Raw genomic sequence first — 24,120 nt, 5'->3', positions numbered from 1 at the left:
GTGGTACCTCGGGCTACAAATGCTTCAGGTTACAAATGCTTCAGGTTACAGACTCCACTAACCCAGAAATAGTACCTCAGGTTAAGAACTTTGCTTCAGGATGAGAACAGAAATTGTGCGGCGGCAGCACAGCGGCAGCAGGAGGCCCCATTAGCTAAAGTGGTGCTTCAGGTTAAGAACAGTTTCAGGTTAAGAACAGACCTCCAGAACGAATTAAGTTCTTAACCCGAGGTACCACTGTAGTCGCTTTTGACTGGACTTAACTGTCCAGGGGTCCTTTACCTTTACCTTTTTATCTTTTGTTTGTATCATGCTTTAACTGCTGGGATCTCAAGGAGAATAATTGTCTTCCTTTCCCCATTTTTTATCGTTACAACAGCCCTGTAAGGTAGCCTCAGCTGAGTTTCGTAGTTCAGATAGCAAAGTTTGAAACTGCACATACTTGCAATATTTTTTCCTTGTTGCTGTTTATCGATTTGTTAGGGTTGGCCAACTTTTTTTTTATTATTGTTTTGGTATCTTGCAGTAGGTAACAGAATTAGAAAATGTTGCATTTAAAACAAGGGGGGCTGCTTTTCTGGGATTGTACAGGTTTGTTTTTCTTTACACAATCTGTGAATGGCATTATGTATTTGCATGTGACTTTTCCTTCCAAGAGCTCAAGGTCATGTGCATCTATCCTGCCCTTCGCATTTGCAACAGACCTGTGAGGTAGGCCAGGCTAAATTAATATATGTGCATAGCTAGCAGCTTTTGCTAATACATTACAGAGGGAGGGATGCAGGGGCCCCAATCCACATACAGTGTACCGGGCCCAAGTTATCCCATTGACATCTGTGGCTTAGCATTATGTGTGAAGGCCACCTCCCAGCCATCCTGGGTCCTGTGCCGCCTGAGGGCAGGGTGCCGCATTCCACACTTACAATACGTAATGTCAACTTTCAGTGAATAGTCCAGGACACGGCTAGTGGGATTGTCCCCCGAGTGCCACCAAACGGCTCTAAAAGGCTAGAAGGCAAAGCAGCAAGTGAGAGAACCCGAAACCCACCGAGCTCTTGGCAGATCCACAATGATACTCTGCACTTCAGTCTGCGCAGAAAGGATACCTCAGGTCGTTGGTCCTGTGGTGTCCATTCCTGCGCACTGAGATTCTGTGGACCTGTCATGGCCACCTGAAAACCATCACCCCATGCACAATTGTTGTGCTTCCCAACAAGATTCACAAACAGGGAAGGAGACAAGAGAAAACTGGTCATATATGCGCTTCTTGAAAAGTAGTGCTGAACGACGCCCCTGGTGTGTCCGTGTCTCTGGAAAGTGGGGAGTTGGAGGGCAGGGAGCTTTGTGTTCTGTTGGGTGGGGGTGGGGGGCGCTGGGTGGCTCTGTGAGAGCTGCTGTGTTCTGGATGGTGGAAGGCCTCATCCAGCCCACAGGACGGCGATGAGCTGTGCATCCAGATCCTGGCCTCAGGCCTCATCATCACTGAGGCTCATCTTGGCTTCAGACAGACCGCTCTCGTCGATGTTCTCCAAGGAGTCAGAATGCTGCAGGGAGAGCTCAGCTAGGCTAATGCTGGGCAATGTGTTCTGTTCTGGGTACAACCAAGGCTTAAAGCCAGGGTCATGCTTCCGTTTCCACTCTGGGTACTTCAGCCCTGCCTTATAGATCGTCTTCATAGCCTGTAAAAGGAGAGTAAGTTGGTACTAGCCAAAAATCTGGTTGCTGGTGCGCATTATGTTTCTGAACTGAAAGCAAAGACCCACTTTTACATGAGCAGACAGAGGCAGCAGGCTCAGGGCTGAGACAGAGATACAGTAGATGACCTCTGTGAGCATCAGGTCTCTTTGGCTCATATAATAATAATAATAATAATAATAATAATAATAATAATAATAATAATAATTTATATACCACTCTATACCCAGAGGTCTCAGGGCGGTTCACATAAAAAGATCACAGTATATAAAATCAAAATAAAATAGAATTCAGTCACGGCAGAATTTCCTGCCCTCAGAGGAGGCTGATTGATAGAAGAAATCTCCATGCCCCTCCTAAGAGCTACCAGGTATTTAATTCATTTATTGGGGCACACTAGCAGTTCTTTTGAGTGTCCCTAATGTCCCTGAGGAGGGACATGGGTGCCGTTGTGGGTTAAACCACAGAGCCTAGGACTTGCCAATCAGAACATCGGCGGTTCAAATCCCCGCGACGGGCTGAGCTCCCTTTGCTTGGTCCCAGCTCTTGCCAACCTAGCATTTTGATAGCACGTCAAAGTGCAAGTAGATAAATAGGTACCGCTCTGGTGGGAAGGTAAACAGCATTTCCGTGCGCTGCTCTGGTTTGTCAGAAGCGGCTTAGTCATGCTGGCCACATGACCCGGATGCTGTACACCGGCTCCCTCGGCCAATAAAGCGAGATGAGCACTGCAACCCCAGAGTCGGCCACGACTGGTCCTAATGGTCAGTGGTCCCTTTACCTTTAATGTCCCTGAGAAAACAATTTGGTTGAAGGGCTGGCCTGCCCATGAGATGCAGTAAGGCGGTGGCCTCGGGCAGCAGATCTAAGCCTGAGGAACGGGCTTCTTGCTGCCTCCTCCTCCACAGCTGTATCACATTTCCCATAAGAGCACCCCCCTGCCCCCCCTGCCTCTGCCTCCTCTGTGGGCATGATGCTGCCATGGGCTCCACCACACTTGCACTGTGACGGGGGGTGCCTGCAGAGGAGGAGGCGGTGATGGGCCTATGGCAATGGCAGGGAGTGCCCATGGTGTGTGTGTGTGGGGGGGTTGCCTTAAGTGGCAAAACATCCTGGGCCACCCTTGTTTGGGAGCAGCTGGCCTAAAAACTGAAGAGCACAGCTCTTCCATATTCTAGCTGTGCAGAGCTACACTTTTTGACAGTGTTGTGGGATGTGAAACACAAGAGCAGTCAAGTACAACATTCCTAGAGTGAACATGTTTACATATGGGGAGGAATGTTTGTCCAGCCAGCAGGTAAACTTCCTGTTTCCTTCTGGGCTGGGATAGACTTCCTCTGCATGTGACTAGAGGTGGGTGTGGCCTCACCTGTGCAGGTAACGACAAAAGCACAGGGCAGGGCAGCCATCTCTCTCTCTTTTTGACTACATGCATCGAAGAAGCAACATCTACTTAGCCAAAGATGCTCTCTTGGCTTCCAGCCAAGAGAGGACAAAGGGACTATCTTCTTATGAGATAGTTTCCAGGTGTATGTTACTTTTCTAAGATAAGTCTGCCTTCTGGGATCCGATTGTGAACAGAATGTGAGTAAACTCTTTTTATGCTTTTATAGAAGATTGTGTTGTGTCTTATCTTTTATGAGGGAATAAGGGGAAAATATCAGAACAGTTATTATAGAGGCTTTAGCGAGCCTGAGCAAACGCATCCGCTGAGTTTAAAAGGGGAATGTTTCTCTGCTAAATTGTGAACTTGTTAACACAAGTTGGAAAGGCTATTATCAGACAATATATCCTCTCCTGCATCCCTGAACATTCCCACAACTGTGCCAATATGGACAGTTATTCCCTGCCCCCTACCAAGCCTGCTTAGCAACTTGCTTCAGTCATCACCATCCTGCCACATGGATGTGCCCACACAACTCCAACTTACCTTTGGTGCCACGTACTGAGACGCTTTATTCACCACCCACTTTGGTAATGAACCTAAAAGCAAACCAGATCCACTCGTTACCAAAAGCTGTTGCACACAAGTATCTCTGCCATGATAACTTCTGTATTTTCCCACCATTCCTACACAGAGAAGAGCCCAGTCTATTGTGCCCCATGGGACAGGTGCGTCACCCAGCGCTGTGGGTCCTTTGGTTATCCTTTGCTATCCTGCAAGGCTCCTCTCCCCAAAGCACACCCACCAGCCCCACACCTGAGATATGGTGTAGGTAGAGACGTGGCTGAATTGGCTGCACAATCAAGTTCAACCAATGGTGGCGAGTTCAGTCCTGCAGGATTGGCTGAGTGAGCAGGTCATTCATGTGGAATTCAATCACACAGCCAATCTCTGCAGAGAGCAGGGTTAAAGCCCCCCTTCTGCGCACTGCCTCCCTGTCAGGCACTCAGGAGACATGGTGCCAAGGGCTTCGACTTGCGAGTGATGTCATAACAACCTCAGATGATTGCAATCTGGCCAAAAATGGTTCCTACCTGTGCCTTAGGAAATCTCCCCTTTATTTATTGCCCTGAACCCTCAACACTGACTTGGGCACTGCCCGGAACAATTTCCCCCTCACTCTCAGGCTTTGTCTTTTCCCAGCCACAACCTGGACGTAAAGATGCTCACCTCGAGGGTCTACTTGGGTGAGGTAGTAAAGAATGCAGCCACTCTTGTCCGTTGCCTTGATCAAGTAGCCCGTCTGCAGGGATACGGCCCTCACGCAGTCCTTTCGGGGTGGGTACTTCTGCAGAGAGACCCCACAGTTTAAGGCTTGGTTCATACATGCAGTCACCGACATGAGTACCCGCTTGAAGAGGAACTCGTGAAGGCACTGAATCACACAATAAGCCCTTTGTGGAAACAGATGCATATGGACTAAGGGCCCTCAGATGTAGGAGCAGGGCCCATGGAGGGAGCGAAGGAGGGAAAGGAAGAAACTGGTAGAGAGCCATGCCAAGAAGCAGCAGCAGCAACCCCACTGTAGAGGCTGCCAGTTCCCCATAGTGGCCAACTCAGGAAGAGGTGAGTGAGATATTCTTGCTGCATGGCAGCTAGAAATGATTCCCTTGACTTGGTGTAAGGCCATGGCTCAGTGCTAGAACACATGTTTTGTATTCAGGAGGCCCCAGGTTCAAACTCCAGGTAGGTCTGGAAGAGACCTGTCTGTCTCTGAAACCCCATAGAGCTGCTGCCAGCAACTCAGCCAGACAGAGCTGTAGAAGGCAACTTCCTAGGTTCCTTTGAGTAAAGGCGTGCTTTTAAGGGGGCTTAAAGGATTACAAATGAGGCAAGGGGGTTGAGAAACTGGCATGGCTGAGAGAAGGGGGTTGAGGGAGAAGGAATTCTGTGTCTCTGCATGAGCAAAGGAAGAGAAGAGATGGGGTGGGGGGAAACCCCTTGCTCTATACCCCTTCCTCTTCTTTGCCAGCAGGGTACCAAGCCAGGGATGGCGCCCATCCCTGCTTCCCATTCTGAACTGCAAGGCAGGACTGCAAGCACCACCCAAGGATCAGCTGCAAGGAGCTGAGAGCTTGTGGCTCACTGGATGTTTGACGCTGTAGTTGATGATCATGTAGTCGTGGCCAAGGGGCAGCCAGGAGCGCAAGGTAACAAAGTCCCTATTCTTCAGAGGACTTGGGCACCTCCCTGCAAGAGAAGAAACACGGTTAGCAAGAACATGCTGAAATTAAATACCCCAGGAGGAAATAATGCCTCACTAGAGAATTTGCCTAGAGAACATGGTTCACCCCTGTTCTGTTCCGGGGACATAACACCAGCCTACAGAGATGTGTTTTGAATAGCGCTGTATAAATACCAAGCATTAATGAAGCAGCTCCAGTGTGTGTACCTGGATCTACCTGTCCTCCTTGCTAAATGTTTTCCTGACCTGAGCAGCAAAGTATTCACTGCTAGTTCTACCTCAGCCATTCCTTCCCCAATGCCCATTCAGAAACCCACATTAAAAGAAAAAGAAATGCCATGTTTGCATGCCATGTTTCGGGCAGACCTTAGTTGAGCAAATACTCATTTTACTTAATGTGCATGGCAGAATGTAGAATGTGGCGTTCTGCTCAGAAAACCATTCAGCTGGAAGGGACCCCAGGAAGCCCACTGTTACAGCACCCCTGATAGGTAGTCATCCAGCTACAGCTTAAAATCCTTGCTGAGTTTTTTGTTTTCTTTTGGGGGATGCAAGAAGCTCAGGACTAAGGGTTTCAGTGCAGTGCTACCCATGGCTACTCAGAAAGAAGTCCTGAATTACTCTCAGGTAAGTGGGTCTAGGATTGCAGGGGAGTAATCCAGTGGCATTCTCAAGATACACCAGCCCCAGGCCCAGCAGCCCCTCTGGGCACAGATGGGGATGTAGCTTAGAGGCACAAGAAGTGCTTTCTTCTAGGAAGCCACATAATCTGTCAGGGGTTCCATGCCAGTCAAGTGTAAGAAGCAAGGTTGCTCACAGGAGTAATATCCAACATCCGCGTTGACAGTCAGGCGCCCAATGTCATGGGTCTCAATCATGTTGGAGTCCCACTTCTTGCGGTAACTGGTGTCATGTAGAACATCATAGAGCGTCTCTGGAGGCACATCACGGCAGACGATGCGCATCTGTGTGGCAAGGAATTTGTGTGATCATGCACTGAAAACCTGCTAGCAAGCACAGCAGCGGTGTCATCAGACTCTGAGGCAAAACATTTTACCAAGGGGTGGGGCAAAGGCTGGGCAAGTGAGAGGGAAATTGTAATAAAACAACCTAAACTTCACATCCCCTGCTTTTTCCCAGGCCTGGTCTGCACTTTAAAGCTCCTTTATTTGCTCCAGATTTTTCCTCACAAAAACTTGCTCTTTAAAGCTCTTTCAGAGCAAACCACTAAAAACCTGAATGGATGTTTGTCCTGACTGGCTATTACGGAGCGGGTTTTCACAGGAAAAGCTCCAGAGCAGTAGCAACAAACAAAAGAAACACGTTTGGATGGAGCTTTTAAGCACAGATCTGTTCCTGGAAAGAATGGGGCAAAAAGTGAGTGTGACTGAGCCTTCCTTTTACTTTACACATTAATTTTCTGCATATAGGGAGTTGAGCTTTACCTAAGCTTCAGTCTGAGCTGGTACAATCCAGCAAGAGCTGCATCATGTGGCTCTTCAGATTCCATCACTTTGTTAATAGTCAGATCTTCTGTAATGAGACGCCTTAACCCAAAACAAGGTCAAGTGCACTTAGACCAAGCTTTTCTCTTCAGTTGGCTTAGCTCAAACAATCCATCACAAGCAAATGTGTGGAGCAGCAGTCCATTTGGAACAGAAGCAGATAACTTGGGGAGAGGTCAATTATGTGCCAAGAACACCTGGATTCTGAAACTTTAAAGATTATGCAAAATCAATAAAATGGCAGCTACGTGAATATTTTGCGTGATTTATTAATATAAGTGGATTTTGTTTACCGTATTTTTTGCTCTATAGGACACACCCGACCATAACACGCACCTAGTTTTAAAGGGGGAGAACAAGAAAAAAAAATTCTCTCCCTCTCTGCGCAGCTCACCTCCAACGAAGCGGCAGGAGAAACGGAGCCCCTTCCATTTCTCCTCCCGCTTCGCTGAAGGGGCGCTGCGCAGAGAGGGAAAGCTGCGCAGTGCCTTTCCAGCGAAGCGAAGCCAGGAGAGCAAGAGGGATTGGTGCACACTGACTCCTCTTGCTCTCCAGGCTTCAGCGAAAGCAACACGAAGCCTCTGGAAGCTTCGGGCAGCTACCCCTGAAGTCGGGGGGGGGGACCTTCCCCTTCTGGCTTCAGCGGAAGCAACGCGAAGCCATGGAGCCTGCATTCGCTCCATAAGACGCACACACATTTCCCCTTAATTTTTGGAGGGGGAAAAGTGTGTCTTATAGAGCGAAAAATATGGTATTTTGTTTAGCATCTGCTGGTGTTGAACATATAACCTCTCACAATCCCAAAGGTTTTACTCTCAGTTGTGAGGTGCAATGCAATAGCCCCTGCGTCCGACGTCTTTACTTCCTGCAATTATATACCACCTTACCCATTAGGAACCCAAGGTGGTTTACCAGTTTCAAACACTAAAACAAATGAACAGTATAAACTGTAGAGCCACATAGTCCTCTCAGGTTGTCTGGTGGAGGTGCAAGTGTCCTGGCCTGGGCCTCCCTAGCTTTCTTAACGTCTTTCTTGCATGATGCAGCTCTGAGCTTCCAGTTCCCAAGGAGACGGAGATTCCCAAAGGATGCTCCAGGGGAGAGGCAGCTGGCCTGAGAAGAAATTCCTCAGCCGCTCCTTGAGGATCTGCATCTTGAACACATCATCCAGGCATTGGAATTTGGGGGACATCCATCCCGTCTCTTCATCTCCACATGTTTAAATGTTCAAAGAAGCCCATCTATTCCCCCCACCAATCAGGGAGCTCAAAAAGGGGCAAATTTCCATAGTCAGCAGACAACACCCTCGGAAAGTGACTGGGGGTTGGGGGCAACGTCCTGACGAGGCCCCACTCCTCTGCCACCCATTAATCCTGCAGGTAGAGAATAATGCTGAGACACTTGGGCGTGTTCAAAGCATTTCATATACAGAGCAAGGACCCACGAGGGTCAGCCCTCCTCAAAAGCAATTCAATTTCTGTTTCAATGGATAGGGCTTTGAATACAAGGTGACCATGAGCGGATGATGTCATGGTGGTGAAACCCTGCAAAAAGGGAGTGAAAGAAACATGGAAATTCTCCACCCAATATCTGGTGGAGGCAACCAGATACTTGCCACTGAGCATTCAACTACATTAGTAAAGAAAAAGCGCTTTATATGCATTTTAACACTGTGACAACAGATGGTGCTGTGGAGTCCCGTCTTTCACTTTCGGAATTTCCCTTTATGAAGTTTACAATGTGTTTCCTGAACACTTTTTTGATGTGTCTAGATCCAGCCTGAGAAAACAATTCCAGATCTCTTAAGTCTGCAGGTGGCTTCCTCCCTGAACTAGAGACCGAAGACTCAGCTACATTATTAAAGAAACAGCAATTTGAATGTGCTATAAACATGCAACACCAGATGGTGCCAGAGAGCAGGAAATTTTAAAAAGTGATTTTCCATAGAGATTTCTTTTCTTTTGTTAAAACGATCTGATTTCTGACTTATTTATAGCGTTGACCCCCCTGTGTTTAGATCCACCTCAGATTAGTGGTAACCAAAGTCATGACGACACCTGTCACTAAAGCTGTCTGTAGGATTAAGTGCCTCAGGCAGTTGGTACTTCATGGATCTATCTATCTGAATCTATCTCATCTCAGTTGAAAGCAATGGACTAAGATTAGCAAGATGGTATCTGCTACTCATTATCCTGTTCTCATTTTTAGTTAAATACTAGCCAGATGCCGAATGAAAAGAGCTATCCCTTTTTTATACTGCCTTTTCTCTTTTTTGTGCTTATTTTCTTCTTGGTATTCATGTACAGAAGAGCTCATATTATTCCATCGGCAATCCACGCACACATGGGGGGGTGGGCTGGGGGCTTCCACTGTTTGGAAATGAGACCTCCAGATGCCCAATCTCCCTTGTCTGAAGATTAAATGTCTCTGCACACAGGAATTATTTAGTCCAGCATAGGAATATTTCAGATACGTGTATACCATCTAGAAGGGTCTTCCACCAACTGTGGCTGGTTTGAGAGCTATGGCCATTCCTGGACCGGGAGAGTTAGTGCCTGCCCACCCACACAGGGGGAAGCCTGGCCAGCTGACAGCACTGAGTGGGCACGAAGCACACGCCCCACGCAGCCACCCCCAGGTGCGGTGCGGCCTAGTGCTTCTCTCCATGAGTGCTGGTTCCTCCAGAAGAAAAGCTCTGGGCCAGGCTGGGGGCGCCTGCTTCGTGCTCCCTATAAAGTCTGCACATGGGGTCCCTGTGGAGCACACACATGCGACTGATAGGCTGGAATTTTGATGACCATTACATCATGTGAACAGTGTGAAAACCTCCACGAATAAGCAGCACTGATTTCACCATCAGTCTCCCTCCCTGCCATCTGCCCAGCCCAGTAAGGCATGAGAAAAGAAGCCATTATCTCAGAACTTTCTCTCAGCCATGCAAACATTATAGTCACAGGAATCCCTTTGAACACTCTGCTTAGAAATTCTAGGCACACTTATTGAAAATAAACTCCGCTAAGCACAGTGTGACTTTTCTTTTTTAGTAAACATGTAAATCACAATTAACCGTTTGTTAAATAAAGAATCTTCACGTACACAAGTAAACCAGGTTCCATTGTATTGATCCCAGGCCTTTTAGATATGGAATAAGTAGCGCCTCAATGTCAATATGTGAGCTCAAGAAAACGATGTGTGGAGCCAGTGAGTGAAAACTGAATCAGCCTCTTTCTGAGGGCTAACCACAACTCAAAAGCTTGTGTCTTTATCTACTATCAAATCCATATACAGTCTTCAATTCCCTTACGTCTGGGCAAGACACTCAAAAACACAGAATGAGCCTTATCTTCCCCTATATCTATCTCAGTTCATGTCCAAGATACCTGAATATTTCTGTCTGTAAAATGTGCTTGGAGGCTAAAACAGCAGAGATCCCTCACAGAAAAAAAGAAAGGGGAGAAGAGGATGAGGAAAAGGGAATGTGAGAGCCCAAAGGATCTTCCGGGACCTCTAACATTCTAGCTGAATTGCAGCATTGCACATTCTGCAGCCTGGATTAATATGAGAACTGAGCGCAGCAAGAGGGATGCTTGTTTTGGAGCAAACCTTTCTTTTGGAGTCCAGCATTCATGGGGCAGGAGCAGGAGAAGAGGCTCTTGGGCAAATCAGAGGGGGCAGAAGGGGGGTGGGCAGTGCCGCATCATCACCCATGATTCCCAAGCCCAGGCAGGGGCCCCTGGGTGGCATTGAAGTAAGTTTTACTCAGAGCAGAGCCTCTGGAATTAATGTGGTGTTCATTAATTCCAATGGGTCTACTCTGAGTAAACCATAGCTGAATGCCACCCCCTTACCTTGATTTTCTGGACAGTCTTGCTCTCCTGCTGCATTTGGGTCCACACTGCCACTCCTCCCTTGTTATACCGGCTGCTCCAGCCTTCCTGGCTTTCACACTGGTCCCGGAAAGTGTTGAAGTCGGAATCATCTGGGATGTAGGCTCTCTCTCCTTCCCCAGACATAGGTGCAGCTTCCTGCAGGGCCGCCAGGCTGCCTGAGAGAAGGAGCTGTGCAAATACCCACCCAGGCAAGAGAGGTTCCTGGCTGGCTACTGGGGAAGCTACGCTGGGCTCAGCGCTGCTCTGGCCACTTTCCTCTCTTCCTTCATAACTCTCCCTCCCTAGCTCTGTCAGGGGCCTCTCTGGGCCCCCAGCCCTGACTCTGGGAGAGAAGGGATGGCGGCGGCTACTGCTACATTCAGTGCCTCCATCAACTGCATGGCGTGGGCTCTTCAGAGCCTAGACGCTCCTCTCCTGCAGAAGAGTCACGGCTGTTGCTGGCAGTGTGGATGCCTTCTCAGTCCTGCCAAAGGGCACCAGGCCCCCCGGGAAGCTTCTGCTATTTATGTGGATAATCTGTAAGTGCACAAACACACACAGAGCCCATTTCGGTGTTCTATCCCCAGCGTTCTCCAGTGCCTCCTCCCATGCCTCTTTCCTATCCCTCTCCTAATTTCTGCTTCTCTTAACCTGCCTCTGACTTTGCCGCACTGAGTTGCAGAAGCAGCTGGGCACTTGCCAGCAGCAGCAGCCACAGCAGCAGCCGCTGGGTTCAGTTCTGCAGATAGTTAATGGCCTTGTTAATGCAGTCTAGTCTACTTACCCTGCAATGGAACCGTTGTGGGGGAGCTAGAGAAAATTCTAGATTGTGGAATAGGGATTCTGGAACAGGGAGAAGGTTGTGGGGATTGCCTCACACTGGCCATTCTTCTGGCAATACATTCTGAGGTAAAAAGGACATTCCAGATCTACTGGAGCATAAAGGGAGGGGTTTTCAGATTGTAACTCCTTCAGCTGTGACGAAGCTAGAATGTTGTGTTCAGAGCTTTCAAAATGCTGTGGCCTTGTTAGAGATAGTGTGATGGGCTGGGTTTTGGACTCGGATACTGAACCTGAGGGATCCCAGCCTGCATAGGATTCCCCGCCTCCAGAACCAGCTGAGCCGGGGCATGAGCCTGAAGGGTCCTCACCTGTGCTGGATCCTCAGGTGCTGACATCAGCTGACTCTGCTCTGGCCCCTGAGATGATGGAGGGCCCATTGCCTGCAGGTGCTCCACTCTCAGCCCCATCAGAGAAAGCTGAGGTTGCCTCTGGGTCCGGTGACCCTCCAGCCTCTCCTGAGCTGCAGAGGCTCAGGGCAGAGAGGCGGAGGGAACTAAGTTCCCGCAGGAGGAGTACTCGCCTCCAGGCCAGGAGAGGCAAGTCACCAGAGGATCGGGGCCGCTCTATGCCTCGGGGCAGATAAAGGCTGGCCAGACCCAGTCCCAAGTTGCGGGAGCAACATTGTTGGTTGCTGGTTCCTGCCTGAACCCTGCCCTGCTTTTCTGCCAGAGCTCCTGACCCACCCTGGCTCCTTGCTTGCATGCCTGTTCCTGACTTCACCCGACCCTCTGCCCTGTATCCAGCTACATCTACTACGGACTGCCTCCACGTTGCATCTTTGACCATGGACCAGACTTGGACCTCTCATCTCGGGTATCCTACGGGACCAGCAGAGTTAGGGGTGCACCCGACCCAAGAAGAGAAGCTCCCCTACTCCAGATCTGAGTGTAACAAGGCAGATGCAGCAGGAGGCAGTAAGGGACCCCCATCTCAAAAGACCCTTGAATCAAGGTTTCCTGCTAACAGCCCAGCAAGACAAGTTTTGCTCGTCACAATATTAATCACAATATTCACAATATCACAATACTAACCACATTGAGAAATCACAACAAGCAGAAGTAGGGATATCCAATGATTAGCAAACTTGTTTAGGTGTTGATATGAGTATTTTGAGGAACATTTTAATAGTAGTATATATGCATTTCAGGTGCATATCCACAACAGAGCTCAGGTTTCTGGAAGTTATGGTGAGCAGGGAAGCAGTGACTGAGTGGAGGGGCAGCGCAGTGCGTCATCCGGTAGCCAGGATAAACTTCAAAGCACTCACATGTGGACAAAGATGCATGAATGCACACATGGAAACGGCCCAGGTATGCAATTACACCCTGCTGTGGACACAGCCTAAACTCCACCATGTTCAAGGGGGCTGATTCCCAGGCGTGTGTCCACAGGACTACACGTGAAGCCGCATATTTACATTTCAAGGGAAGCCCGTGATTGCTTCCTTTGCAGTGCAGCTTGGGGAGAGGGTGAACCATGGGCAGGCGGAGAAAGGGTTAAACTCTCTCAAACGCACCTGCTCAGAATCCCGAAACTGCTTGGGCTTCTCTAAGACTGCTAACTGCAGCTCAAAGCAGGCATTTCCTAGGCCCTGGCAGTAGGCTCATTACTTGCTATTTTTCTTTCTTTTTTTTTTTTAAAAAAAGATTACTTTCAGAGAAAGGGGCTAATATGGAAGCAACTGAAGATAATAAAATATTCACTTTCTGTGCCAAAGGCTTCAGTAATGCTGTTGCTAATTCTAGGATATCTCCTGCAGGTGGCACCTGTGCTGAGTGCAGGCTCCAGAGAAACACAAAAGATGCTTAATACAGCCGCCACGAGGCACAGATTTGGTGAGGACATTGCCTGCAAGCGCTGCTTTTCTTGGGATGACAAATTGCTTAATGAATGTCCAAGCCAAGTGCTTTGCACAGATTGCTCGTAGGCTGTGGAAGAACAAAACTCACATTTCACAAAAGACTTGGAGCTCATTGCAAAAAATAAAAAAAATTAAAAATCACAGCAATACACACATCCAAGATGATTAATTGGACCTGTTTTTTCAAATAATACAGCTTCCCAGCTTAAACCTGTTTTAAACCTTGTGAGAAATAGTAATACCGGAAAAATTCAAAGGAGGAGGAGAACTTTTCCATCTGCTTGTTCTGCTTCTAATTGCCACATTGTTTGCCTGGGGTTTCTGTAATTAACTAGACAGCCCTTCTAGTATACTATACAATCCACCAACCAGAAGATGAGAAACCATATGCTGCTCTATGTTTTCAGACCTGATTTTCCAAACCTAAATTAAGTATTTAAGGTTGGGGAAATCTTTTGCAGTCTGAGGGCCACATTTCTCCATGAGCTACCTTCCAAGGGCTACATGTGGTATTCTTAAAGGTAAAGGTAAAGGACCCCTGACAGTTAAGTCCAGTCATGAACGACTCTGGGGTTGCGGCGCTCATCTCGCTTTACTGGCCGAGGGAGCCGACGTTTGTCCAAAGACAGTTTTTCTGGGTCATGTGGCCAAAATGACTAAGCCGCTTCTGGCGAAACCAGAGCAGCACATGGAAACGCCGTTTACCTTCCCCGCTGGAGAGATACCTATTTATCTACTTGCACTTTGACATGCTTTCAAACTGCTAGGTAGGCAGGAGCTGGGACCGAACAACGGGAGCTCACCCCGTCGCAGGGATTCAAACTGCCGACCTTCTGATCGACAAGCCCAAGAGGCTCAGTGGTTTAGACAACAGTGCCATCTGCGTCCTAAAGTGGTCCTTAGGTGGCAACTGTGGACAGTCTCTCAAAGAAACTTGCCTGATTAGCTCAACAATGGAATCCTCTATTTAGATTTTAACCCTTGCTGGATCTAGGACCCCAGAAATTAGAAGGGGCTCAGGTATCATACAGACTAACCCTGCAAACTCAGGGCAAACCCTAGGCTCAGTGGTTTAGACCACAGCGCCACCCACGTCCCTATGTGGTCTTCTTAGGATCATATAATTGTAGAGCTGAGGGTCATCTAGTCCAACCCCCTGCAATGCAGGAAACTGAGATAAAGCATCCATGACAGGTGGACCTTTGCTGAAAAACCTCCAAGGAAGGAGAGTCCACAACTGCATTGGATTTGAGATCCATTTTAAATATGAAATTGTTTTATATGTTCTTTTATTGATAAATTGCTTTGAGATTATTCATAAATGGAACACACACACACACACACACACACACACACACACACACACACACACTGTATTATGGAAGGCTTAGGAGAACACTGGCAGTCATAATCTTTATTGCTTAAATAAAAATGAAACCATCATCTAGGCAAATGGCACTGCCATCTAGTGGCTAAGTCACAGTTTATGCCACAACGTTTACCAAACATTTTGGAAGGTAAAGGTACCCCGCCCGTACAGGCCAGTCTTGCCAGACTCTAGGGTTGTGCGCTCATCTCACTCTATAGGCCGGGAGCCAGCGCTGTCCGCAGACACTTCCGGGTCACGTGGCCAGCGTGACAAGCTGCATCTGGCGAGCCAGCGCAGCACACGGAACGCCGTTTACCTTCCCGCTAGTAAGCGGTCCCTATTTATCTTCTTGCACCCGGGGGTGCTTTCGAACTGCTAGGTTGGCAGGCGCTGGGACCGAACGGCGGGAGCGCACCCCGACGCGGGGATTCGAACCGCCGACCTTTCGATCGGCAAGTCCTAGGCGCTGAGGCTTTTACCCACAACGCCACCTGGCCCACATTTTGGAAAGTGGCTGACAAATCTCAGCCAAGGATGAAGGCCAAACAATGGAAGCATGGGGTGTCCATGATTAAAAAAGAAATCCAGGCGATCTAATCATGGCTCTCCTGCACAGCAATTTACATCTGAAAAAAGAACAATAAAATCAGTTTTTAAGAAACCTAACTTTTAGAAAGCAGAATCCTCATGAACAAAACTCTGGAGATAAAGGCAGTATAAAAGGATAGAATCAGAATGGGAAAAGGCCATGATGCCAATCAAGTCCCATCCCTTGCCAAATATAGGAGGGCAATGCAGGATGCAGCTTCTGAGTATCTCCAGCGAAGGTGAGGTGAGCACTTTCCAAAGCAGGTCTCTGCCACTGTTGAGCCGTAGGAAGTTTCTTCTGTTCAGTTGAAGTCTACTTCATTGTGGTTTTCCTCCATGGGCTCTGGTCCTGCCCTGTGGAACATGCCTGCTCCACCTGTTGAATGACAGCCCTTCAAGATATTTGAAGGCCACTATAAGATTAAACTGTGAGGTATAGATTTGTTGTTTTTTTAAAAAGATATTTATTAAGATTTTTATAGTTACAGAAAAAAGTGTAAAAGAAAAAAAAAACAATGAAAAAATTAACAAACAATACATCAAAAAGAAGAAAAAAAGAAGAAAAAGGAAAAAGAACAATACATCAAAACAGCATAATAAAAAGAAAAAAACACATCCTAATTCCATATCATTATCTTTCATTTACTTGTTTCCTCGACTTCCTCACACCTCCCTTTTTTGTATTCTAGTTCAAATGCTAATTCAGCAAATCCTTTCCCTCTTTCCCAATTTTTGTTCTATAATTTATCTTAACTCAAACTAACTTTAAATTTTCCACTTTAGCCCATTAACAATAAATTTTTACTTAATTCTTTATAACATTTCTGCTAAAACCACATAGCTTCATTCCAGCATTCTTCTAACATTCATTAATTTTGCAGTATTTCTGTAAATATACTTTAAATTTTTTTCATTCTTCTTCCACCGACTTCTCCCTGGTCTCAGATTCTGCCAGTCATTTCCGCCATTTCCATGTAGTCCATCAGCTTCATCTGCCATTCTTCCCGGGTGGGTAGCTCTTGTGTCTTCCCTGTGAGGTATAGATTTGAAAAGGGAAAGCTTGTCGGCGGGATGGAGGGAAGTCATAAGCTCGGCAGAGCAGTAGGAAATGAGATTGGTAGGCGTATATTGGAAATTATTGTTTATTGTTTAAAGTGAAAGTTCAATAAAAATTATATTGGGGGAAAAAGATATTTGAAGGCCACAATTATAGCCCTCCTTAAAAGTCTCGTCTCCTGGCTTAAGCATGCCCAATGCTTTCAATCATTCCTCATAGCACTTCCAAAACGTTGACCATCTTGACCTCCCTCCTCTGGACATGCTCCAGTTTGCCAATGGCCTTTAAAATGCAAGCTTTAATGCTGGATGCAGTGCTCCGGATGAGGCCTGGCCAACCCAGAATGAAGTTGAACAATTACTTCTCACGATCTGGAGTGGCGTGTCTGGTTTGACCTCTGAGGACTCCGTGCCTGGCACCAGGTCAGGGCTCGGCAGGACAGCTGTTTTCTGGGGCAGGGAAAACATTCTCCATAATTTCCAGGTAGCCTCACTTCCTGGAATGTCTTGGAAGTGACTCAATGTGATATGATTTGTCATCACGCCTGAGCTGGCAGGAAGCCTTTTAAAGTTAAAAAGGCAAAGGGGGAAAATGGAATTCCTTTAGCCACCTCCTCTTCCGAAAAGCCCAGAGACATTTCTCTCTTCCCCTGCCCCATAATTTTTCAAAAGGGCTTCGTTTTGTCCTTCCCACCCAAACGATTGGTCAAGAGAGATTTCTCCCACAGCTCGAGCCTCACAGTGCAATTTATTCACACAGAGGCCTCAAATCACCTCCTTCTCATAACTGATGGCATGTCAGGGAATTCTCCAGCTGTTTCCCTGCCTCTCCTGGACTATGAGTCATCTGCCTCACCAAAGGTATGGCCAAGCTGGCATTCGTGAGTTATGCATGTCTAGGAAGACAGCCCTGATTTACATAACCCGACATACTGCATGCATGCACTTAAAGCCTGCCACAATCTTTTAGTGAACCAAATCAGTGTTTCATAATGCGAATTAAAAACCACAGTATTATTATTGCAAGAGGCAAACTCCAGCACGTTCTTATACTGCACCCACCTAGGATAGCCCTGTGTAGGAGGCACGCTGTATCGTTCCCATGAGAAACTTGCCTGGTACATGTTCACATGGTACTGAACCTGACCCGTTCCCATGGCAACAATTCACCAGCTTTTGAACTGGAGACATCTTGACTTAACAGCTCATGTGCTTAGCCATTATCCTATGTCACCCAAGAGAACCTCCTTCTCCTCCTTCCAGACACCCCCCCCCCCGTTGCTTCTTCATGTCTTTTCTCAGGAGGTAGTGTCATGTACCAGTTTGGGGGTGGAACTGGTTAGTGAATTTCAGTGGCGTAGCATGGGTTGTCAGCACCCGGGGCAAGGCAAGTAATTTGTGCCCCCTAACCCGTGGATTTTAGCACTCGAGTCTCTTCCACTAGATTAGTTAAAGAAACCCTTACCCCATAAGCACATGTATTGTTTGTTATGAAAATACTGTCTTGTCACTGTTGAACCAACCAAACTTCAATCCATCTGGTCAGCTCAACATGCAGAATGACCAGCGTGCCCCCTTTCAATGCAGAGAGACTTACCTGCAGCGGCGGCTTCTACTCAGTTCCCCGCGTCTCCTCGAGTCCTCCCGCCTCCTGCTCGGCAGCTCAGCCAACTGCATGCATTCGCCTTTCGGCCAATGAGGAAGTGGATCCCACTTCCTGATTGGCTAGGAGGAGGATCCGTGTGACAATAGCGAAATTTTTGCGAAATCTGTGACAGCGCTGAGAGAGAGTGAGTGAGCCAGGTAGGGGCAGAGAGCTGTGAGTGCGAGCGTGCCCCCCCCCAGATGTTGCGCCCGGTGCGGCCAGCCCCCCCCTGCACCCCCCACGCTACGCCACTGGTGAACTTTAAACAACAGCCTTGCTGTGTGTGCCAAATTGATCAGGCCTGAGACACACAGTGCATGAATCTTTCTCTGCAAAAGGGAATGCAAGGAAGCCAGGACAAATGCAACCCCACAGTCTGGGGTCTTTCTTTGCAAGAGAACATGAAAACAAATAACCAGACCAAAAATGAAGGTTCAGAGCTTTTATAATCTAAAACCAATATTACATAGTTTGAGACCTTCTTCTTCTTTGTGAAGAAAAAAAGTAATGGAAGAGACTTTTGGCACGAAGGGAGTACCCTGCTAGCACATTAACCCCAATCCACACACACACACACACACCAAGGGCAGGGAATACACAAACAGAAAGAGGGTCTTAGCCAGGAAGCTTCAAAATAAGAAAAATAGGTAAGGTGGGAGAACAAAGTGTTGTGTTCACATGCAAGGGTTTTTTTCCCCCCAGCTGGACCACGCTGGAACACAGCTCCGGCACCTCTCGCCCCACTGCGCCTCTGACTCACGAGAAGACCCTCCCAGGAGTGCAAAGGGGACATCCTCCATGACCCAGAGGCACAGTGAGGCATTGATGAGGCTCTTCAACCTCCTGGCTAACAGCTGATGTGTGAGAAGAAGCCTTCCTGTGCCTCATCCTCAAGCTGCCCTGCCTCTCCGGCTGGCACACTCAAGCAGGAGGGACAGGGCAGCTTGCAGAACTGAGGCACAGATAGGTATCTTTCCTGCACGCAAGCTCCGCCCATCCACTGCTGAAACTTGCCCTTCAGTTCTCCTACCTATCAGTACTTTGAGCAGCACTGGGCAGCTGGGCCTAGCCACCATTTTTATTCCCCATAATGCCCTGCAATAGAGCAACATCAGAAGCAGTGTAGGAAATTCAAATGTGGCAAGAAGACCCCACTCCAGACAGAGCCAGCCCTAGATATTTTGCTGCTAGAGGCAAAGCAGAATTGCTGCCTTCCCCACTGATGTGCGCCCTATTTGTGCCCACTGCCACCCTCCGTCAGACAGAGTGGCAGTCGCAGGTGGGCAGTGGGCACACAGTGGAGGAGGCTGCAGCCGACAAGAATAGGGGTTGCTCCATAGAGGCTGGATCTGCTGCCCCTCCCAGCAGAGCCTTCCCATAGGACTTAGTGGTGCGTTATGCCAGGTCACCGGCCTCTCAGGGGCACCCCAGGAGGGGGAGCTGCGCGGCTTTGCCAGCAGCCTCCCCTTTTCCTGCATGCCCACCAGCTGCACCCTGCCAACCATAAGGCTGGCAGGCGTGCAGCTTCCCTCCCAAGCCTCTGCAGGGATTGCTCTCCCCCAGCTGCATGGGAGAGAGTTGCGCCTCCCTCCCCGGATGGCTGGCAGTGCGCAGCTACAGTCACCCCAACACTATCCATGGTAATTTGGGGGCATTGGGTGGATATTTGCACCCTGGTGCTGCATCTGCTAAAGACGACCCTGCCTCCCAGATTTCTGGAGCCGGTCGCCCTGAGGCAATTACCTCCCCTCCCCTCCTGGTGGGTGGTTCCTATCCCAAGCATCACTTGGAGTGCTGCCCTTGCTGCTTGCTATTGTCTGCCTGTGCCAGAGCAGCCCACCTAACAGAGGAATGGGCCCACAGGCTATCCCTCTGCCCTGGGACCCCTCAAACCTATAGCTGAGCCAAATCACTTTTACGTTTTGCAGAATTCCTAGTTAGCTCTCTGGTGGCATCAAAGAAATGTTATCTGGCTTGGCTATGGCAACGGTTTGCTGATGCCTCTTTCAGGGTCATATATACCAGAACCTGAAATATATATAAGCCTGTATAGTTTTCCCACTGATATAAAATTAGTACTTTTCTCTTGGAGAAATATTAAATATTTGGAAAGCTCTTTTTCTTCCAAGATGGCAATTTTTGCAATTTATATTCGGCCACTTGGTGTCGTCCAAGTGCCATGAAGGAGAACAAAATGGAGTCCCTTTTCTGAAAACTAAAAAGACTGTGGGCTGTAAATTTCAAACCAGAAAGAACACGAAACGTCCCTTCCTGGCTAGCTGGCATCCGTCATCATCTCCACCTTGTAACCCATGACTTCAGCATGTTGGTCATCTCCCTTCAAGTTTGCTATGTGTGCTTTGCTTCTCAGACCAATTATGAATCCTTGAACTGAAAATTAAAGCTAACTGGTTGCAATAAACCTTCATTTGCTTCCACGGCGCATGCCTCTCCTTCCCACTGGATGCTTCTCAAAGCAGCAGTCTGAAAACAGGCTGTGTAGCCGTGGCTGATTCAATATTGTGAATCAATCTAATAGCTTTGCCTGAAGCACACTGTACCTCTCAAGCCCACTGACAGTGTCTAGATGGGGGAAAGCCACTGTAAATATCTAGTCTTTGTAAATGAGTCTCATCGTCTTTGTTTCATGCTTCATTTCCCGCACAAGCTGAGCTCATGGTTTCTGAATCAGAGTCCAAAGCAAAATAAAAGAAAACAGGATATTGGAGCGCACTGCAGCCTGGCATGTATCTCGTTCAATTCATGTCCTGCTCAGTTTGTGTGGATGGCCAAAGAACAGCTCGTCATCCCTCCATCATGTTATCTCAGCTTCAGGGAGATAATTTCATTGCTTATTTCCTTTCTCAGGCAATCCCTAAAGACGCCCACATGCGCCCCTGTATTTGTTTATTTGAACCAAGAACCATTACAATGCCAACGTGGTGTAGCCAAATAACGTCCAAGGGTGGTGGTGGTTCCTGTAGCAGACATCTAAGCCCTCTAAGTAGAAGGTTACTTGTGTGGTCTTCAACCATGATGAAAGAGGATATGAGGATGCTTTTTAGCCCCAATCCCAAGAGCACGTTTCCAGCATGGCTTTGGGTAAGAAATATCATAGTGACACAAGAGGAAAATAGACCTTAATATCCAGAACGGCACATATCCTATCTGTGTCATTCTCAGAAATACCATTTCTTGGCTCTGTACAGACAAGAAAAATACAATCTCCTATGACTGCAATGGCTTGAACTTCCCACCATCACCCCCCACCACAAATTACTTACGGCTAATTTGAATTGTGCAGTTTCATTAGATGAGACAAGGATTTCAGAGATCTGGCTGCTTGGTTCAAGCCAATGTGTGAAAGTCACTGCTCCCAAGGGTTTCTCATTTCCTGCCACCTATCTGCCTTCTTTCCCTCCGCTCCTGTCTGTTATCACATCCTCTCAGCAGCCCTGCCATCTCTGCCATCCTCCAAGCTTTCAGGCTCCTCATATTCAATGGTTTCTCCCCTGGTCAAGGCTTTCACGCCAAGCAAGCAGAGCTTTGCTTCCCCCATAGATGCTGCTGCCTTCTTTCGCCAGAGAGGGTGGCAGACTGAAACCAGGGACCCATTTGTGAGTTTCATCAGCTAAGCACCGACTAGCGGCAAAAGGCCATTCAAGGGAGGGAACTGAACTTCAGACAGGTCATTGCGGTGGACCTACTCACCACACAGCTAAAACTGGATTGGAAAAGCTGTTCATTTAAGGATTGTGGCATATTACTTATCGTTTAATAGCTAATCAGTTACTTCCTTTTACTTATTAATTACAGTTCTCAGTTGCCTTTTTCAAAAATGACTCAACAGCCCCCAAAACTTTAAATATCAATTAGCTGTTGTTTTTATTACATACATTGTCAGACTGCTTTATTTTGTGCAACTGTGAAATTTCTAAGTGGCACGACATCTAAAAATAAATGCTATTCTTACATTTTATAAATAATGCATTATTTCACTCCTGTTGATGAGTCACTGCCATGCAATCATAGAATCACAGAATTGTAGAATTGGAAGGGACCCCAGGGGTCATCTAGCTCAACCCCCGCAATGCAGGAATCTCAGCTAAAGCATCCATGACAGATGGCCATACAACCTCGGCTTAAAAACCTCCAAGGAAGGAGAGTCGACAACCTCCCAAGGAGACCATTCCACTGTCAAACAGCACTTACCATCAGAAAATTATTCCTGGTGTTTAGTCAAAGTCTCCTTTCTTGCAACAGGAATCCACCGGTCTGAGTTCTACCCTCCATAATGGGAGAATACAAGCTTGCTCCATCCTCCATGTGACAGCCCTTTATATATTTGAAGATGGCTATCATATCTCTTCCCTTCTGGCTAAACAAACTCAACTCCCTCAACCGTTCCTCATAAGGCTTGGTTTCCAGACCCTGGATCATCTTGGTTGCCCTCCTCTGTACATGTTCCACCTTGTCAACATCCTTCTTAAATTGTGGCGCCCTGCTCTATTCCCAGGGAAATCCCACTCTTTACTGCAATTTGCCCTTCCTCTCTAGTCTGTGTCATGAAAGACATAAAGGAGAAGCTAGGCAAGAACTTTGTTGTCTTTGTTAAACAGGAGCAGAGCAATGACTAGAAACTCCTGCCTCTACTCAGATACAGACTCCAAGTGTCCCTATTTTCCAGGGACAGTTCCGGATTTACAGAAACCATCCTGGTTTCTGATTTGATCCCGGAATGTACCACTTTACCTTAGGACAGCAGTTCTCAACCTGTGGGTCCCCAGATGTTGTTGGACTACAACTCCCATCATCCCAGAGCTCTGGCCTTGCTACCTAGGGGTGATGGGAGTTGTAGTTCAACAACATCTGGGGACCTACAGGTTGAGAAATGCTGCCTTAGGATGTCCGTGTTTTTATCGGAGAAATGTCGGAGGGTATGGAGTTAAGCCAAGGAGATAAGTAACTATACAACCTTTAGAATTTTTTTTATGTTAAATGTTTTGTAATGCTTTTATATATTTTGGAAGCCACCCAGAGTGGCTGGGGAAACCCAGTCAGATGGGTGGGGTATAAATAATAAATTTATTATTATTATTATTAGTAGTAGTAGTATTGAATAGGACATCCCTATTTTCATGTGAGAAATGTTTGAGGGTATGCAGATATAACCAGGTTTAGTGCCATCTAATGACTAAACCATATCATGGCAGCATCCATACCCCCTGCTGTATTAGGGACTGGTACATGGAAGGGAGCTGAGGTAGTTGCATACACATTATTTTAAGATATTCGTATTTTACTCTTCCTCTAAGAAGCAGCAAATATGTCCTCCCCACCACCCTGCCATTTTATCCTTGCAACAACTCTGTGAGGTACATTAGGTGGAAAAATGTTGACTTCTTGGCCAAAGACACCTAGGGAGCTGTATGGCTAAGTGGTCATTTGAATGTTGGCTTCCCGAGGCCTAGCCCTCGCCCTACCATCAAAGGAAGCCCAGAGGCTCTGAAAAGCGGGGTCAGATTTCCATTAAGACCAGCGTTGTGTCTACAATAAATTTCCTCACTGCGACAACCTTCTGTACAGCCCTATTCTGCATACGTTAAGAAAATTTGTCTCAAGCATCCATTTTCTTCCCCGGTCTGGGCGAGTTGTGCAGAGCTCCTACTCATCCATCTACTTGAAATTGGGGGAGTAGCATATTGAAAAGGTGCAGACATTACATGAAATGAAAACCATACTGGATCCATTTAACATACAATTAAACATTTTCTTTGAGCAATTAGCATGGCGACAACTAATAATTACCTTGGATAACTGCCTTGCGAGACACTCTACATATTTATGCAAAATTATTTCTCCCATAATATTAACATGCCATTAAGAGAAATGTGTTCGTATGAAAACATCTTGGTGTAAATGTAGAGTCGGTAAATGTGTGCTTGCTCAGCTGAGAAAAGGGAATGGGGAAACCTTTCTGCTTCTGTAGGAACAACACTGGGCTCTTTCTATGCCCATGGCCTCATGAAGTCGGCTGTGTAGGAGTGGCCTTCTAGATGT

At 47.4% G+C, this 24,120-nt stretch overlaps 1 protein-coding gene across 3 annotated transcripts; it reads right to left on the bottom strand.

Annotated features, from left to right (window-relative positions):
- Positions 1 to 1,247: 1,247 nt before the first annotated feature.
- LOC310681205 (START domain-containing protein 10-like) lies at positions 1,248 to 11,600 on the bottom strand. Of its 3 annotated transcripts, none has more exons than XM_083448811.1 (7): positions 11,483 to 11,600; positions 10,678 to 10,874; positions 6,142 to 6,289; positions 5,226 to 5,329; positions 4,310 to 4,427; positions 3,626 to 3,678; positions 1,248 to 1,679 (listed from the first exon to the last, which is right to left on the bottom strand). In XM_083448811.1, exons 1-7 carry the CDS (start codon positions 11,583 to 11,585, stop codon positions 1,467 to 1,469), a joined length of 936 nt encoding a protein of 311 aa, XP_083304937.1. In that variant the 5' UTR covers positions 11,586 to 11,600; the 3' UTR covers positions 1,248 to 1,466. The 3 variants fall into 3 exon arrangements, with proteins under 3 accessions (XP_083304937.1, XP_083304938.1, XP_083304939.1); XM_083448812.1 differs by lacking the exon at positions 11,483 to 11,600 and adding an exon at positions 11,350 to 11,470; XM_083448813.1 differs by lacking the exon at positions 11,483 to 11,600 and adding an exon at positions 11,350 to 11,467 and having other exon boundaries at positions 10,678 to 10,870.
- Positions 11,601 to 24,120: the final 12,520 nt, after the last annotated feature.

Source organism: Podarcis tiliguerta (genome assembly GCF_965153285.1).
Source record: "Podarcis tiliguerta genome assembly, chromosome: 7".
NCBI classification, from domain to species: Eukaryota; Metazoa; Chordata; class Lepidosauria; order Squamata; family Lacertidae; genus Podarcis; species Podarcis tiliguerta.
This window is presented reverse-complemented; position numbering and strand designations above follow the sequence as displayed.